This window comes from Enhydra lutris, unplaced genomic scaffold, assembly GCF_002288905.1.
Source record: "Enhydra lutris kenyoni isolate GAN:26980312 unplaced genomic scaffold, ASM228890v2 scaffoldscaffold2, whole genome shotgun sequence".
Lineage (NCBI taxonomy): Eukaryota > Metazoa > Chordata > Mammalia > Carnivora > Mustelidae > Enhydra > Enhydra lutris.
In genome coordinates this window covers 2,119,109-2,138,643 of record NW_019154086.1, presented here as the reverse complement: position 1 = coordinate 2,138,643, position 19,535 = coordinate 2,119,109, and the positions used below count along the sequence as shown (strand labels likewise).

Below are 19,535 nucleotides of genomic sequence, written 5' to 3'. Positions count from 1 at the left end.
ATGAATGAATTCCTATCTCATGTCCAATTGCCAATACTGGCCATGTTGGAAAAACCTGCCAATGGAAGTCGAGTATACAAAATGGATGAGGTTTGCAGAAGCTCAGAGCATTGAGAATGTTTTTGATTATTTTTGGACTCAACAAGCTGTCCCCACACCACCCTAGAGTCTGTAGGGACTTCTGTCAGTTTCCATGGCATCAGCTAAGTGTAGAGATTTTAGGGCAAGTTGGGGGCACATGGAATGTGTCTGGGGTGGGAGAGAAGGGTACTAGGAAATCTTACCCCTCTGCTACATGCAAAAAGAAGGGAAAGAATTCACTACCAGATTTTATTAGGATTAGCCACAAGCTTGAAGATGGGAAATATAAAAATGGCATGGAGTTTTCCCTGAACTGGGGCACACATCCACATAGAAGTCCTACATGAGGAAAGGGGAACAGCATGGTTTGTAGAATAATGGCATCCAATAAGGATGAGCTCACATGAAAGTGTGTGCCTACTTGGTATGATTTACAATCTAGGCTTTTCTCTTATGAGTTCTTGTCAGGAGCACTTAGGCATTTTATTTCCTCTCAAATGTCATGGGCCTGGACCCCACCCCTAGAGACTTAAATTCTGCAGAAACAGGGGGATTCTGATGCATATGCTTAATTAGTTCAGGTCAAACTGACCTTTGTCTCTCACACAACCTGCTGATGTCTGAAATTCCACACAGAGCCATAATCATTTGTTGACAAGCCTATCTCTTTAATATGAAAATTGCCCAGGGAGAGGCTACAATTAAGGGTTTATCAATTAATGATATTTTCAGATAATGAGTGAATGTGTTTCATCACTTGCTTTCCTTGGATGTAGTTTTGATAATAACCTTTACCAAAATAATAATGGATTTCTAGCCTACCGTCTGTCACTCTTCTATCTTCTGAGGAACACACCCTCCTTAAGGTTGGACAATACTTTCCAGTTGGCTCTTTTACCATTTAGTCATCATTTGTAGCATATCCCCTGTTCGTGGATGAGGAAAATAAAGCAACTTCTCTTGGCATTCTCTTCTATCACCACCAGCCTTGATGAGGAAGAAACTCAGTTTGAGAGAAATAGGACATTCAAGTGGGCAGAGTTACTCAGTTACTTGATAGATGGCCCAGAAGCACAATAGTGCATTCCCAGGTTCATAAAGTGAGTCAGATCCTATCCCAAACCACAGCAGCTTTCAAGCATGGTGATCTTGAAATAAATAATTAGAAAAACAAGCTAAGGGTTTATTTTTTTTTATTTAAAAAACACAATTTATTGAAAAAGAGTAAATGCTTTATACAAATTCCCATTACAAAACTCCAAAATATCTATTTGTCTGTTTCCAGGCACAGAAGCAGAATACAAAAATATCAAAATTGGATGAATTCTGGTGTACCAATTCTGTTGGCCATTTTGGACTATCAATTTCTCTGTAGAGTTTAGCAACCAGTAACCACCATGCATTTACACTCAGACATCATTAGAACCTTTGTATGTAGCGAAGACTCTTTGAATTATACCTTCTAAGAACATAGAGTTTCAGGTTTGGAAGACATACTAAACTTTATGGATTCATACCTTCATATGATGCAGTCCTTTGGATAACTCCCCTGATGTGGTTTCACTATGAATTACCATTCCCAAACTACCTATTTGAGCAGTGCTCCCTGCCAGCTAAAGCAACACCTCTGATAGCATCACTTAATAGAAACTCACCTTGTATACTCTTGCAAATTATTTTAATTCAAAAAAGTCTTCTGTACCTTGGCTTTGCTGATGCTTACACATCTACATTCTAAGTGTAAGGTCTGCATTACTGAAAGGAGAAAAGCTTAGCCATAAAAAGCATCAGGCCACACCCACTGAAGAAACTAAGACTTCCTTAGAATCTTTTTCATTTAGAAGGCGAATTTCACTTCAGTGTCTCATCACATGAGAGATTAAGGCAAGAAAACCATTTCTTAGAATTTCTCTCCTTCCAGGGATTTGAAAAGCAATCCTAAACCAATTCACTTAAATCCTTAATTCTTTCCCCAGAACAGTATACATTTTTTTTTCTTTACCTTTTAAAACCACACTTACATGTATCCCATCTTACTGGATCCCCACAACAGCCCTGTGAGGTAGGCAAGTCAAGAATTACAATCTCCTTTTTACAGATGAGGCACTGAATCTAGGGCAGCCAAGTGCCTTGCTGAAACTCAAACAGTAATTGATAGCACCAAGACTCAGATCAGGTCTCCAGTCACCAAAGCCAACACCTTTCCATTACATCATCGAGTGAAGTAGCAATTTCTCAGTCAGGAAAACTAAGAGCAATTGTTAAAATGGAACGGAGAACCAAAAGCATGCTAGACACCGTTCATAGAAAGGAGATGGGCCAATGAAGAAAGGAAGGTGCCAACCGATATAAAAATGTGTGCATAGGTTTGATTCTGTGACTTAACCGCCAACTGAGCAAATAAAAACACTACTTAAGCATGGTTCATGTTCAAAGAATGAGCATAACATCAACTAATTAATACTCACACCGCCTCTACCAGCTGGTTAAGTGTCATTATCTCAATTTGACAGATGGGAAAAGAGGAGAAAGACTAAGTGACTTGCTTACAGTTAGAGAGAGAATATCTGTCATCAGATTATCACTACAGGAAGTCTAATACTTCATTCAGACCAAACAGATGAGCCATTTTCTCTCTAGAAAGGGGTAAACTACATGATAAATACATCGGAGAAAACAATACAGTTGAGGTGGGTGGGGGAGAAAAAGATAGTTTGAGGGCATACACAACTGTGAATAAGTAGCTTAAAAATTCAATCAATAAAATTGTGTTACAACACTTGGGAAAGCAGCACACAGCAACTGAATCAGACAAATATTTTCAAAGCAAACAAGAGCACTGTAGGTCAGAGTACAGAAATCGTGTGGAAGGTCAACAGGAACATATCATCTTGGTCTTGCAGAAAGACATGCTCCCAAAGTTCTGATCTGCAAGAGATTCTTCCTGACTCTCAGAATTATATTGTAGGCTTATGAAATGTGTTATCAGATTCAAGATTTAAGCTCAACCTCATAAAAAAAAAAAAAAAGGCATGAAGGATGATGAAAGCACATGCTATGAGATCATAATTAAAAATAATATAAAAGAAGCACATGAAAAGCCACATGTTAGGAAGTAAAAAAATCCATACTTAGTAAAGCAGGTTAGGTCTTTTGTCAAAGATGCTAAAAGCTGATGAAAGAGAGAAAATAATATTTCACCTATTATATATGTATCCATATAGAAAAAGAAAAATATACCAGATAAACTGCTTTTTAAATCAATATAGAATTAAATATATTTTTCTTTTTTTAGATATATTTTAAGCATACTGGTACCAACATAATAAGAGTTTTTGCTATCTAACTTTTAATAGAAAAACATGTATATGTACATATCTATATATATTTAAGGAGCTCCCCTTCCCCACATTTGAGATGATTACTCAGTGGGAAGCAGTATAAAAATGGAAAAGGCTTCCCTCCTGCATTGAGGAAAGGAGATAAAATAAAACTAAGCCATTTTTAGCAATGCGTATTTTAAAAAAATAACTTTTTTTTGTTTTTGCATTTGTTGTTCTTTTTTGCAATACCGTAGTTCATACTACAATAGTCAAAAGTCTAAAGTCCTAATGTCAATGACAGTATTTCAATGTCCACTTTCTATTTGTTTCAACAGCTGCTGTCTCCTTTTGCTTCTGTGTCACACATAGTCTTTCCCACTGGAAGGTGCAGGTTTTGGATAGGGCCGCGGTGTTGGGTAAGATGTTGTTTTTCGGGGACAGGAGCAGCAAAGTAGGGCACCTCCCAGAAGGCAGAGAGAGGCAGCAGCCCAGCCAGTAAAGAGAGCCTGACCAAATTCATACCTGAAAAGACAGTGCATTACTTTAGTCAATGAATCATTGGGAATTTTGTAATATAATTAAGGAAGGAAATCAACATCATAGTCATTATACTTTTTCCCACTGGGAAAAAATCCTCCATAGTCCCCTGGGAGAGGTACTCTAAGGTTCATGAATATGGACACACCAGAATGTTCACATGGCAGTTGTAGGCGCCCTGCAATATAGCTCAGGCAATATGGTCTGCAACACCAGGGTAATCACACAAATATATCCTAAGACTTCATCACATGTAGGAGACTTGTGAAGTGTGTTTATGTATTTTAGAAGTCGAGTTTGGACCATGATTCCCAGGCTAAAACTTTACAATTATGCTATTGCCAAGTAGCAACCATATCCTATAAAGAAATTGCTGGCAAGTGATGGAGACCAATGAAATTTTCAATAGTTGATCCGAGGTATCTCTATACACTGAGATCAGAAATCACAAAAAAGACTTCTAAGCAATCCATAGACCATTCTGGATTTAGCTGATATAGGTGGGTGCATGGAGCTGGCCTCCTGCGGAGAGACTCTGTGAATGATGGCAAGATGGTAGGGCAGAGCAGGCCTGGCCTTGAGTCCCGATGCAAACTCTCTAATGCTACACTCTTGGCTAGTAACTTCACCTCCCAACCTTAAATTTCTGCTTCTCTCTCTCTGTTGTTGTTGTTTTTTTTTTTTAAAGATTTTATCTATTTATTTGACAGACAGAAATCACAAGTAGGCAGAGAGGCAGGCAGAGAGAGTTGGGGAGGCAGGCTCCCTGCTGATCCCAGGACCCTGAGATCATGACCTGAGCTGAAGGCAGAGGCTTTAACCCACTGAGCCACCAGCCGCCCCAATTTCTGCTTCTTTTAAGGCATGACAATCCCTTCTCCCTCACTGGACTGCTTTCAGGATCATGGGAGACAATGTAAATAACACATGGACAGTGCCAAGCAATTTATAAAGTGCTTTCACATACATTACTGGTAAAAATTTAGCCTATTGAGCATTTGCAGTTTCAGTTCCTATACTGTAAGCCTTACAGATCTAAGGCTCCACCGCGATCACGATCACTCCAGTATACGTTCTCCAGTGTAGGTGATTATATAAAGAGAAGCACACCTTCTCTCTCTAACCACAGGGATTCTGCATCCATCCATCCTAGCACGCAACCAATAATAATTCTGCCTGAACATTCTGACTCTTAATGAAGTCATTAGGCTTTAATGATGTGAACACAGTGACACAAAGAGCCTTGGCCCTGATCAAGGAGTGTTGTTACAGGAGAGCCCAGAATCAGCTCTTTTACTTCCACAAATCACAATTTAAATAAAAATGACTTTTGCAAAGCCAATTTTATAGCTGTGATGGAACATAAAATTTGAAAGTGGCATTTCAATGTATTTTTTCATAAATAAGTTAAATTTTGTTTTCCTACATAAAATTAAACTATTGGGAATGAAGTATTATTCATTAACCTCTATAATAGTACTATCTTTTTCAAACAATCATAAACCATGTTGTTAAGTTATAAAAAAAAATCACTTAATTAAGTGTTGGAAGTATTGGGACATACCACAAAAAGGAAATTTTAAATATGTTAACATCTTTATTGATATTTAAAAAAAATGAACCAGAAAAAAGGTCCAGTATACAGTTGGAAAGTACAGAGCTTGGAAATTTACTACTTCTAAGTGCATTTTGTCATAGATATAAGCTGTTAAAGCAATTACCAAGCTCATTTTAACATGAGTCACAGGACTTTCAGATTATTTTCAAGTTTGACTAAAATTTCACAAAATTCCAGAAAGCAAATCTGAGAAGTTATGGCACTGGCTGGACTTTGTAGGAGATAAACAGGGTATTTTCTTTCTTTTTTTCTTTTTTAAAGATTTTATTTATTTATTTGACAGAGAGAGATCAAAAGCAGGCAGAGAGGCAGGCAGAGGGAGAAGGAGAAGCAGGCTCCCTGCTGAGCAGAGAGCCCGAAGTGGGGCTCGATCCCAGGACCCTGAGATCATGACCTGAGCCTAAGGCAGAGGCCTTAACCCACTGAGCCACCCAGGCGCCCCTAAACAGGGTATTTTCTAAGAGAGCAAACTATTTTACACATGAATAGCATTACCTGGCATTGACCGGGGTCATGGGGTCATAAAATTCTTGAACAATTCTATTGCCATACCATGCTGTGGCAACTAAAACAGCCAGACCTACAGAAATTAAAAACAAAATACTGTTAGTCACTATGAATCAATGAGCATAAATATACAGCCCATGAAATTTATAAGCATTTTACAAGAATTAAAACTCATCAATAGTGCTGACATTTTTAATTTAGTCAGTTTTTATTTAGATAATTTTCACTTAGGGAGATTAGAGATTCGGACATGATTTATTCCAAATACTCTCTTAAGACAGACAAAAATATTAGGCTGAAGTAGGGCATAGTTTATACTCGTGATGTCACCTAATTCACTTACAGTCCAAAGTCATGGACAATTATAATGCTTTTTTCAAAACAGTTCAACAGGCTGATGTCAGTTAAGAGCTCCTTCAAAGATATTGTTACACATTAGTATACTAAACTACTTTTGATAAGACCAAAGTCCTTATTAGTATACACAGAGTCACTTGCAAAAGGGAGGGTGAAAACCCATCTACATTTTTCCTGACCAAAATTCAAAATTTACAGTTCTGCAGAAGCAAAAGGAAAGTAAACACCTAGATAGCAGGGAGGAGCATGAGCTGTCTCAGTATGGACCAGACCACCCAAATCCTACTGCCCCGCTGGCCAGACATGCCAGGTACTGCCTGGAGATTTGCTGAGGTATCACATCAGAGCAGTTTATACAGCATCCTCTCAATTTCCCATGCATTTCGTATTTCAGTAATACCCAGGAAACTACTTAGTCAACATAATTACTTCTATCATTTATAAGAAGTATAAAAATATCTCAATATTTCTTATCCAAGGAAACTAAATAACTGCTTCATATAGTAATTATACAAAACCATCAATATAAATAGATTAAATATTTCCATGCTACTCCCTCTCCACCCCCCCCCCGCAAAAAAAACCCAGTCCAATCTAATTGCCTCTAATACTTGACAGAAAACACTACTGCTTTGGGCTGCTTAGATACACCATGAGAATATTCTGGAACTTGCCACCCTTACTCTGTAGGAAGTCCCTAAAACAGAAGTTGGGGTGCTGTAGTCACTTATGGGAGTTACAAGCAGGGAAGCAAAGGAAGGGCGCTATGCCATATGTTTATTTACAGCCTTTGGGATCAAACCATTGGGAATGAAATGCTATTCATACTTTTTCTGGCAAGAGCTAATTTGAAAAAACGGAAAGACTGATCCCTTTAACCAAATCTTTAGCAAAGCCACAGGCACTCTTCCTTCATTATTGGTTAAATCCACATACAATGCTGGGATAAAGGCTCCTAAAAAGTCTTTTTCCAAAGAGAAAATGAGAAAAAAAATTCTAATTCTAGCTCTTCCTAATGGTCGATTATATCACTGATCTCATTTTCAAAAACAATAGACTGTATATAAAATATACTGTATATATGTTTATATAATGTAAACTCTATTATTTTATGTATTTGCACACATACCATTTTTATCTGCACACATAATACTATCTTATTTAAGATAATCCTTATTTTAGGGTTTTATAATGGAACTATCCATGTCTTTTCCTGATACTCATTTTTCAAAGGTCACATATGTAACTCCTCAATCAACACTTGAATAAAACACAAACACATACGTATTTTCTATGGAAAATATAACTTCATTCCTTTATCAAGGTTTTCTCTTTCTTAACTCATCTAACCTAACCTCCTACTATTCCAGTCTCTACCTCCACTCCAACTGGCCGTCACTTCACTTGTCTATAGTACACCCGTTTATTCTGGAATCAGATCTGCCTATCTGGAAGGCTGTCCTCATCTTTCTCCAAGAATCCTGAATCCATCCACTCCTCGTAGACCTGTGTGATTCACACATTCTTCACATTCTCTGTCATAACTCCCCATCTTTGCCACATAATGTTCATGGAGACACTCCAGAAATTTTCTGAATTTTATAGAATCGTTCCTTAATGCTTGCTAAATAGAAAATATCCCTCTTCACCTGGGAGATTGGTTCTAGCAAATTAGTTGGCACCCGGAACCTCAATGAACAGAGCTGCTCACCGTGAGCACAGATCTCAGATTTTCATTTGGTCCTATTTGAGAATGTACAAGTCAACTAGACAAGGTTTCTATGTCTTCAAGATTTTAAAGGAACTGAAAAAAATCAATCCAAGGGCAATGCATCCAATAAAATGTAAGGAAACTCAAACCTAGGTCTTTACCCATGCCAGAGACCGATTAGTAAGGTGAAGGGGGCAGGGCCTCTCTTACCTGCAATAAGAAAGATCACGCCCCCAATGACAGCCATCCGCATCTTCTGCACCTCATCGTCTTCCAAGCACTTCATACACTTCATGCCAATTGTGGCCACAAAGATGGCTATCAGTCCCAGCAGGATGCCAATCACCATCAAAGCGCGGGTGGCTTGCAATGTACCTGGTGGGAAACATTTTAGAACATGTAAAAATCGTGCCTAGGGCAACCAGAGAAGAGTGATTGAAGGCCATGTATATTTCAATCATGTAAGGAAAAGATAAAAATGAACTAGGAGTCACAAGACCCCAGCTCCAATGATGTTTCCGCAGGTAACCAACACAATTTCCACTCCAGAGAAACAAACGCCTGGCTGGCTGATGAATGAGAAGCCTCCAGCTCTCACGTTTTATGTTTTTAATATGAACTTCAAATCCTCTGGAAAAATAATTAATGATCTGGTTGAATAGGTTTAGCAGAACTAATACATCTTTAATCCTCACTAACACAGTATTTTAATTCTGAAACAACAATCCTATGTATTATCCTTAATGTTAAACCATTTATAATTAAAATGGCTTACAATATACTTTGGTAATAGTCAACAGCTTTATACTCCAGTCGTCAAGCCTCAGAAAATAAAAACAAAACAGGTGAATTTGGAAGATAAGTAATGAATTTCTCAAAGATTGTCATGGCTGGATAAGTAACATCTGCGTCTCCAGTGAGTGGCCTGGGGGTGGGGGATATAAATGCCATTTTCTTAGAACAAAAACAAAATAACCTTTGAGATGTTACTTTGGAACATGGCAGTTTCATATTCAGAGATATCACCAATGTTCAAAACTATTAAACTGTCATATTGTAAAATAGCAGACAATAATTTAATGTAGTATTTCTCAAGATTACACTAATTTTCTGCTTTCCTGTTATTGTCATTGGGGTACTAAATCATGATATAGTCAGCTTTGGGAGATTATGCCAGTATGTTTAATAAAGAATAAACACATGATGCTATCATTGTGGTATAAAGGCACAGATTTAAAAAAAAATGAGCTGAAACTCCTCTAGTAAATGAGTTTGATTAATTCTAGATTTATTTCCTCCTTCTGGTAAAGATCATTATCCTACTGACAGTGTTTACAGGTGGCAATTATTTTTCCATGTATAAACGGTATTTACATTGTAACAAACCATGCTATCTTGGGTAAGCTACTTATTATTCTTTGGGACCATGTTTCTATTATGTAAAGTGTGAATGATGATATCTCTAACCAGGAAGTTGGAACAATTTACTTCCTGATGGTCTTCAAAAGTGGTCAACTTGGTGGCAAGGTTCTGTATTTCCCAATTAAATTGATATCTAAACTCAGTCTTACGACATTCAGGGTTGCAAACTTACATTACCAATCATTATTAGCTCTAGAGATTTCTAAGACATTCTATTTTAATTTGTTAATATTTATATCCTTGCCATAACCAAGCAATCTCTGCTAAAATCACAATAACCTCTAAGAGGAATCAAAAGTATTTTTTTTACTGTATTTGAGAGATATTTGGGAAGCCAAGATACATTTTTACTTGATTTAAGTAAACAGCAAAATGGAGACACTCCCCTCACATATCCAGCTCCTTGTAAACATGTGGGGCACACATGCACCCTACCCACACACTTCTCATAAGATTCCTGGGGAGTGTAAAAACTGCTGAATCAAAACACATGTTCCATGCACCGTGGGTTTCCCAGGAACTGAAGCTGTTTATAAGATTAGCATAAAACTTCTTCCTTGGATCACAAACAATCCTGTGGCAAGAAGAGGAAAGTACCAAGGAATCCACCGTTATGGCGTGCCCTGTCTTCTCATTTACTAAGAGTTTTTGCCAAGACAATCATTACGTGACACGAAATTGGAAAGTAAAATAACGAAATTCTAATACACAACACACATCTCAGATTTGGTCCTAAATATCCCTCAGAAGAAAGGCATTTCAGGCTAAAGAATGCTGGAAGGAGAAATACTAAAAATCACAAAAATAATCTACATGCCAGGAGGATAGGCTGAACTGCCGTCTGTTTGCCTGGCACTGTCTCGGTTTTAAAACTACAGGTCCTGCCTCCTAAGAAGGACCTGAATCCTGGACAAATGGGACATCTGGTCACTCTACTGGAAGGTGACAGAATATGACAAAATGAGGTGCATTTAGTGTGGTGCTCAGAAAGCTTAGATCCTACAGGGCTTTGCAAGCTAGAGAGCTAGAGTAAGGTGTTCAGCATTTACTCTAAGTGTAATCAGAAGTCCTTGTAGGGTTTTAAAGAATGGGTAGCAAGATTTTTACCTTCAGCAGAGAGAGACCCATTAGTAAATATTCTTCCTATGCTAACCCTTCAAATACACATAGCCTTCCACATCTCTCAGCCACTTCTTTTGTTTTTCTCATAAACACTGTTTTCCAACCTTTATTAATCACCTTTATTGTTAATCTCTGATCTCTGTCTCCAAGTTTTCCACTTTGTTTGAGTTGTAAGAGCCCCAACCCGATCCAGCTCCTATAATAATCATTCTGATCTGCACTTCATGTAAAAACAGCCGGCCACCAGCCCAGCAGGTCTGAGCACACGGATCACAAGGTATTCTTCACGAGGAGTCTATGGGGCCTCTCAGTCCCATGAGTCAGACTTGCACAAAACCACCCAGGCAGGGAGCACACACAGATAAACCACTCCAGGGCTCCATCTGTGCTCACCTGGAATGATCTAACATTCAAGTTTTCATCTCTGATTTTTTCCCCTTCACGTTCTCCAGGAAAGCACACATGATTCATACCATACTGATTTTATTCTTCCCACCTTGTTCACAAAGTCTCTAAGGGGGAACGAAGCAGATATTTTGTTTTGTTCACTAACAAAACCCTATGTTTTCTTTATAGAATGATGACTTATTTGTGTAATGCACAAAAAATAATGGAGGAAATGGGGGGGGAGTCATATAATCATATAAGTCATCTAAAGCAGGGGATCATGCTTCATTTTTAAAAATATGATAAAGCAAGAGCATTTTTTTTAAGATTTTGTTTATTTATTTGTCAGAGAGAAAGAGCGCACAAGCGGGGTGAGTAGCAGGCAGAGAAAGAAGCTCCGCTAGAGCAAGGAGCCCAATTCGGGGCTTGATCCCAGGATGCTGGGATCATGACTCAAGCCAAAGGCAGCTGCTTCACCGACTGAGCCACCCAGGTGCCCCAAGCAAGAGCATTATTTTGCAAAGCAGTATTTCTCATCTATATCTTGACATCCTTTGACTTAAAAATTTCTTTGTTTTTTATGCTACTGGATGGGCATCAAACACAAAAATCTCATCTTGCTCCACTGGAGACAGTTGGATGAATTCTGAACTATAGTGATATGTAGGGGTGGGGAGGATGTTAAGAAAACAAAAACAAAAACAAAAACAAAACAGGGTGAGAATCATAACAACATGAAAACTCACTAGTCAGGAATATTTAACAATGGATTACAAAGTCACAGTAAGCAAGTGTTGTGTTACAAGTTATGACGGTTTTATGTGGAGATAGAATCTAAATTGCACAGTTTTAAGCTGGAACCAGATGAATCCTTCAAATTAAGGTATTATGGAAGCCTTTTAAGTCAAAGATCTAAAATATGTAATTGTGAGCTCCTTGATGTCTTGGACCAGATATTTTTCAATCCAAAACACTAAGAACAAAACCTGACAGGCTACATGGGTTATTCAACCTGTTTTCAATTATCTCAAATTAGCACATGTCTTTAATTTTTCAAAACTGCACTAATACTATAGGGAAAAATACTTACTCTCCTATGGTTAGCTTAATCTTTGATATACTACTGAGAAATGCCTCCCTAGTGAACCTGGAGATAACAAAATTTTGCTATATAAAGCCAAACTTAGTTTCAATCATTAAAAGCCAGAAACTTATACAAGGAGGAAAAAAATCATACTTTTTTGCTTAACTTGATTATTTTCTTTTAATTTTCAAAATCTTAAAATTCTGCTTTGAATGAGCTTCCAAGATGAAGTTTTTCTCCTATTGGAATGATGATGAGCAGGGTAGAGAAGTTGAGAAATATTTGAAAGCTACACAATAACATTTTGGACCAGAGAGATACAGGAGAGCCTTGAATTATTAACTCTGAGCTAGTCTAATTGGATCAACTCTAGAAGCAAATATGATCCTTTCCTGGCCCTGTAAATTTAGAGATGCCGCTACAAAATTATCATCACTGACTAAAGTTGTCTGTGGAGAAAATCGTTTGCAAACATTCAAAAAGTTCCACTATTGTCTCCCATCATTATTCAGCAGAAGAGAGAGGAGGCAGTCTTTTAATTACATTTAGCTAGACCGATAATCTTGAGATTAAAGACCCCCTAAGGAGTTCTCACCACTTTCAACCTGAAAGTATAATTTGAAAAAATACTTACAAAGATCTCTACTTACAAGACAAGAAATGAGTGAGAAGTTACTGATCTACTACAGTTGGGTTAATCAACTAAGTGTGGAAAGACAAGCACAGACAAGTACATCAATTTTTTTTTTCTAAAGGTTGGTAGAAGCCTAAATATACAAGCAGCAGAATCTGCTATAAATACCTGATGTTGCTTATGCTACTTACTGGCCATACAGTTATATTATTACCCTGTATAGTATGTATCAAACAAAACTGATTTTAATTAAACCTGCATCCTCACGCAGTCCCTCTACATGAGTGGTTCCTTAATAAGTATTAAACAGGCAAATGAACTGACCATCGGGTGATTAGAACAAACATAGTCTCTTCTCTGCAGTTCAGTGAGCTCATCACAGGCCGTCACACGATCATATTCCCATGACTTTTTCACTTGGACTCAACTTTGAAGTTTCTCAGGAGTTCTCATTGTTAGGATTTCTATTTTCTTGGTGCACAAGCTGTTGGCCCATGGGTATGACCTCAATACACCACCTTAGTCAGTAACTGAAGGGGTCCGGGATGAGGCAGGACTTACCACTTTTCAGGATGTCCTAGTAGTTTTGCTATCTTTTTTGCTTGTTTCTTAGAGAAGCTGCTTCATGATTAAATTTATGTTTCTCTTTTACCACTTACTCATCACTCCAATCAAGGAAACTTAAACTATGCCACTTGCTTCTTTGTCTTCCATCATGGCAATTAGTAACAAAGAATGTTGACACTGGAAGGAATCAATACTGACACCTTATAAATCATCTTAGCTGCATCCCTGGGAGCAAGAACAGGGCCCGGCTTACATTTATTGAGTGGATGAGTGAGCTGTGGGTTCATCTCCCCATTCCTCTTACTCTGCACTGTTTTATAAGGTTTCTAAAATAAGCTCTATTTTATTTCTCTTCACCCCAGAAAAATCAAGTGGCTCACCATAATATACATAGCTAGTTAGTGCAAAACCAGGGTGAGAATTGAGAACTTAAGACCTCAGACTTGGATTTTTCTTTTTCTAGTTCCATCATTCCAAGCGTTGGAACTAATTCCCATTCGAACACCAATGGCTTCTTGAATGCCCTTAGTATGTGGCAGGCATTATGCAGTCTAGGGACGTGTAAGTGGGTGCCTTCCTCTTTGCCTGTGCTTTGAGGACTTTCAAGACTTTCAAATCCAAGTCAGTGATTTCGTCTCTTTGACTGAGCCTGACATCATGGGGAGAGTGCTGGGAAACCTCACTGACAACCAATACTCATTAAGTACACCTACACACATGTGGATTCATGCAAAGCAAGTAGAACAGGCTAGAGGAGCTTATAAACAAATTACAGAATCTCAAGGTTAGATGAGACTTAGAGAGAGTCTAGCCTAACCTTCCATTTGTCTGGTGCTTGGATTTTCCCTACAACATTCCTCCAAAATGCTTACTCCTCTGCTTGCACACCGCCCACAATGCACCCTCCCAGAACAGCCCAGTCCTCAGACAACTTTAGCTATTAAAATCAAGCAAGAAGAAACAATTAACTAAGGACCTAAAATAGGCACAAGCTTGCCAAAAGCTTGAGAACTGGATCAACAGAAGGCAAGATGTAGTTTAATCCAGAAAAAGTCTACTGCCGTTGTACCTGGTGCCACCCTCCGTATGCGCCAGCTCTCGGTTGCTGGAGTCCTCAGTGTCAATCAACATCGCATACTTGGGATGGACAATGAAGTTGTCTCAGCCACAGTAAAACCACAACACACGGTATAATATTTTGCCCCCCCCCAGGGAAGTTTCTCGGTTACATTTTCAGAAACTGTTGTGCAAGGACCACCTAAAAGGAGCTCTGTCGTACCTCATTTCCTATATTGGTTTAAATAACCCATAACCTTTTAGGTATTTTATGAACGTCATGTGCTTTTTATAGCTGACACTAGTTAGAGCAAGGAATCAAGGGCTCTTAACACATCTAGTGTTAGAAACCTTGATAAATTTCTGTGTCTCCACCCTAAGATGCCAAGTGGGCTCCACTGGCAGAGAGCAAGATACACTCTCAGGAAACTTCTAGCCAAGCTAGAAGCTAAAAGCACTTCCTGGAATGCAACCCTTTACAAGGAAAGATACTTACATCCAGGATAACCCAGTTTTCTTCTAGACATCACAAAACTGCACCAAAACCAGCCAATGAATCACCACCCCAGGTCTCTACATCAGAGGGGAGTGAGGACCACATTCCAGGCAGAGAAAAGGAGACAGGTTCCCTGCGCTCTGTTCAAAGGCCTCCAAGGAGTCATTGGCAGATTGGGAGAGCACCTATGAGTCAAGGCTCCCTCTTCTGGGAAACCGTTTTGAGAGAAAGGCCTCAGCTCCACCTTGAATAAACCCTGGTTTTAACCAAAACAAAAAGAGGAATCAGATCTGGAGTTAAAAAAAAAAAAATCAGAGGGAAGAAATCTCTAAAATCTGTATGGGGAAAAAGGGTATGGTTTAGTTCTTCTACTACACTTCAAAAAGTGTAACAACTATATTAACCAGGAATAAATGAAAATAAAACATTTTAACACATTACTGTGTATAGCAATGGCCTGTTGGAGTATTTACAACATGGATCAATATGGTCATGCATTCTATTTGGTCACCTAAGGAAGTAAAAGGAAACCTATTTAAACATACTGAAAATGAACTGCTTTGGTCAGAAGAATGAGAGATGTTTCTGGAATTGCCTTTAAAACCTCCTCCATCTGCCAAGTCCTCGACATGACACCCAAAATGCCTGACTCCATTTCCTTACACACATTTATCTTTTCACGGGGAGATTCAATGATGATATGGAGGGGTGTGCTTCATATACTTCTTATATTTGGTATAAAGGGATCCTAATATGGGAGCTTTGAAAAGTTGAAGTGAAAACGCTCAAACCACCATGCACATTGACGAACCAAATCCCACAGGTGTGAAAGCTGTTTAAACAGATTCAGAACAGATTTAATAACTCTAAGCTGGATGGGTATTGACCAAACCACAGGCCGGAGGTGGACGGGGCAGCTGAAGGAAGCTTGAGCAATGGCAACATGGCTCACCCTCAGCACATGAGGTGGGCTGGTGGACAGTCTTGTTTATCCAGCCAAAGACTAAAGAAGCTTTTCTTCAAGTTAGTTGGAGGGCATGACAGACAAACGTGCAGGACAACTAACATAGTATCTCAAGGAAGGTACTCTGGCCATGAATTATTATGACCTCAGTAAGTGGGAATTTAAAGAGTTTCTAAAAAGTCACTCATAACCCTGTACCTAAAAAAAAAAAAAAAAAAGAAGAAGTAAAAAGGCCATCCTATCATCCTTCTTCCCATAATCCCTAGAAATAGCCCTGTCTACATAATTCTTTTCAGCTTGACAGAAGAACGGACATTCCGTTACACAGAAATTAAGGAAGATGGAAGCTTGGAGAAGACCCACCATTTCTCTCACTACCTTCCTCTCTGGCTGAGCTCTGCCTTCAGCAACTGAGTCTCCTTGCTTTATTTTCTCCAGTGCCTTCACTCTCCTTCGTATTATGATGGGAGCTTAGTTAGAACTTTTCTTCCTTGTCACCCTTTTCCACCTGCCACCCAACTTCACTTTCCAAAATAACACTACACTATCTGTCTCCTCTGCGGATTCCTGGCTTGAAAGCTAAACCCTTCAGGGGAATCTCAAGAAGCTTCTTGAAGGGGTCATAGGAGGGGATTCAAAGGAGCCTCCCCATACTTACTGGATCTTAAAAAGCAAATATATCAAAAGATTCAAGCTCAAGTGTTAGTAGTAGACACTAGGTTGGGATATTCTGCATAGAAATGTGACTTTTACTATAAAACTCAGAGTAAAGATATATTTAACAGCCCCTCTCCCAATTTACCTAAAACTTTAGGATTACCTATTAATTATAGAATCCAGAAAAGCTACCAGGGTCCAATCTTTTCAAAGCAACCTGTTTTCTTGTCCAAACCCCACCACTCTTCAGTTTATAGAGAATTTTACAATGTCCAGAAAAAAACTTAAGAGCTCAAGTTGGAGGTTGGCCTTCACCCACTCGATCTCCACCTCACTTCATGGGAATTTAAGATGAAACCACACCTAGTGGAAAAGTGTCACCTGGCGACTTAGAGGAAAAAACAGAGCTGAGGCCAGGGCTTCTCTTTTCCCAAACCACAGCTTTCTCGCTTCCTCACGATAAAAGCACATGATCAGAAGACTTGATCAACTGAAGTTTCACAACCACGTAATTACACCACAGAATCAATCGGTAGCCACTACTCCAAAGCGGAGCCACTGGGGGGCTGGGGTTTCAGGTTCCTGGAGACGGGGGTGGGGAAAGCACTCACTGTTCAGATTCAGCAAGGAGTCGAAGACTTTGCACTGAATCTGCCCGGTGCTCTGCGACACGCAGGACATCCACAGCCCCTCGTAGATGGCCTGGGCCGTCACGATGTTGTCCCCGGCATAGGAGTAAATCTTCCACTGGGGCAGTGCCGTGCTGATAATGGAGCCGATCCAGCCCAGGAAGGCCAGGATGAAGCCTAAGAGCTGCAGCCCTGCGTTGGCCATGGCTCGCTTGGGTGCCCGCACTGGCTCAGGGGTGGCAGGTGCAGAAGGCGGAGTTGGCAGGTGCGCACCGGGGACTGCCCGGAGTGACGGAGCCGCGCGGAAGAAGTTAGTGCGGAGAGCCCTGCTCCCTGAGCTGCCACCGGAGAAGCTTTGAGTCCAGGTCCCGTCTGGGTCCGCGCTGGAGTCGGGAGGCGAGAAGCTGCGCGGTTCCCAGGCTCTGGAACTGAGACGCCAACCTCTGGGCGCCGCGATTTAAAGCAGCTCCGCCCCCCACCCGCCGGCTGCCGCGCAGCGCCCCCTGGCGGTTTCAGAGCGGCTCACTGGGAAAGCGGCGGGGAGCGGGAGCCGGTGATGGTCAAGGGGTCTTGGGCAGGAAGGTCCCGCCGGCCCGCGGTGTGGGGACTCCCTGGGCAGGATCATATCTGCCGAGAGCTCCTGTCCTGGACCTCTCATTTCCTTTCTTCCTCTTTTTCTTCTTGTGAGGTTTCTCAAGCTTTCCATACATTAAATATACATTTATCTAAAATGACTGAATGTGGAAACACTAAAAATTCCGAAGGATGAAAAATAGAGGCCTCAGGAGACCCACGGGTTCATTTGCAACTTTATTTCACTTTCTTATTAAAAGGCATTTTCTATCTATTCCCGAGATACCCCCCCTCCCTCACACACACTTCTTTTCCTTTTGTTGATCTCTTTCCTCCTTCTGTCCCCTTCTTCCTTTCATGGTCTCTCCTAGAATCGTGTATTTCTGCGCTGCTTGGAAGAAATCTTTGTACTTTATAGATCAGGAAACTGAGACTCAGAGAGGGAAACAGGGTTTTCATAAGATCATACAGCAAGTTAGTAGCACATCTGTACTTGGTTCTCGGACTACTCTGCTTTCCACTACATCTCAAACTGACCTGAATATATACCCTTGCTCTATGATCATCTTTTATACAAATGCAACCCACCTACCCACCCCTACACACACACACACACACACACACACACACACACACACTCACTCACACTAGCCTCTTTTGTCTCAGAGCAGTGATTACTTCTCAGAGGGATTTGGCCAATGGGCACACTCCATGTCCAGAGGGTGTTTTATTAACGAATTATCAGACAACCATTCATCAAATGTGAGAGCATCTAAAAAGTCTTGCTCCAGAGAAAAGAGAACTGGGCTGGGATTTAGGAAGTCAGCATCCTGGTTCCACGTTTTGCAGGCACTGGCTGGGGCCACCCCCTCAGGTTTTAGTCTGAGTCTGTAGTTTCCCTTCATGGGTTTCTAAAGCTTCCTTCTTTGTCGTTACTCAGAAGTGAACTTGTGGTTTGGAATAATTGAAATGTTTTCCCAACTGCTTTTTGTGTGTGGTTTGAGTGTGATGGGAGGAGAAGCTTCTATGATTTTAGTAAAGATAGAAGCCCATCGGAGGCAGAATAAACATGCTCAGGAGAAAACAAGATATGTTCTCATATTTACTATGAAAACTGTCCATTTGTAACAAGGAAGAAACTGAAAAAAAAAAAAGTTTGGAGCATGAGTGAAGGGAACAAAAAAAAAAAAAGAAAAAAAGAAAAAGAAAAACAAACTTACACCTGGGAGATGCTGATGGAGAAAGGCCAGGTGGGCTATGCATGTGTGTGTGTGTTGGGGGGAGGGCAGGTGGTGCATGAGAATCTCTGTACCTTTTGTTCAACTTTGCTGTGAACCCAAAGCTGCCCTTAAAGTAAAATCTATATAAAAGTAACAACCCTCCCCCTCAAAAAACCTTAACACCCTACCAATCTCATTTCCACCTGGCTATCTCCAGATAGCGTTGGAAGGTTTAAGTCCAAAGGACCAAAGGACAGATCCGCATGGGAATTTGGGGACTAGCAATGAAGAGGGAATACATGAGCCAGATGAAGAGGCTTCATTCAGAGTAAGCCAGATTAAAACAATTATTCTGACCCCAGAAATTCTCCCAGTCAGCTTTGAAGGATAGGACCAAATCCAGGTTGAGTCCCCAGAGTCTGAACCTGAAGTTAGTAATTCTTTCTAGGTCCAGTTGGATGTTCTGTGAGTACCTGTGGGTGTGGGTGAGGGGGTATCATTCACGTTTGATTTGTCTATTCCTCAGGAATATTTAGCTCAAAAGAGTTTCTCAGAATTTGCTATAGGGCTAGAGCACTACCATGTGAGTC

At 40.0% G+C, this 19,535-nt stretch overlaps 1 protein-coding gene across 2 annotated transcripts; it reads right to left on the bottom strand.

The window, feature by feature from the left end:
* Positions 1 to 3,380: 3,380 nt before the first annotated feature.
* LOC111150697 (claudin 1) lies at positions 3,381 to 17,580 on the bottom strand. Of its 2 annotated transcripts, XM_022508244.1 has the most exons (4): positions 17,135 to 17,580; positions 8,345 to 8,509; positions 6,055 to 6,139; positions 3,381 to 3,926 (listed from the first exon to the last, which is right to left on the bottom strand). In XM_022508244.1, the coding sequence occupies exons 1-4, from the start codon at positions 17,355 to 17,357 to the stop codon at positions 3,764 to 3,766; spliced, it is 636 nt and encodes a 211-aa protein (XP_022363952.1). In that variant the 5' UTR covers positions 17,358 to 17,580; the 3' UTR covers positions 3,381 to 3,763. The 2 variants fall into 2 exon arrangements, with proteins under 2 accessions (XP_022363952.1, XP_022363958.1); XM_022508250.1 differs by lacking the exon at positions 6,055 to 6,139 and having other exon boundaries at positions 3,693 to 3,926; positions 17,135 to 17,357.
* Positions 17,581 to 19,535: the final 1,955 nt, after the last annotated feature.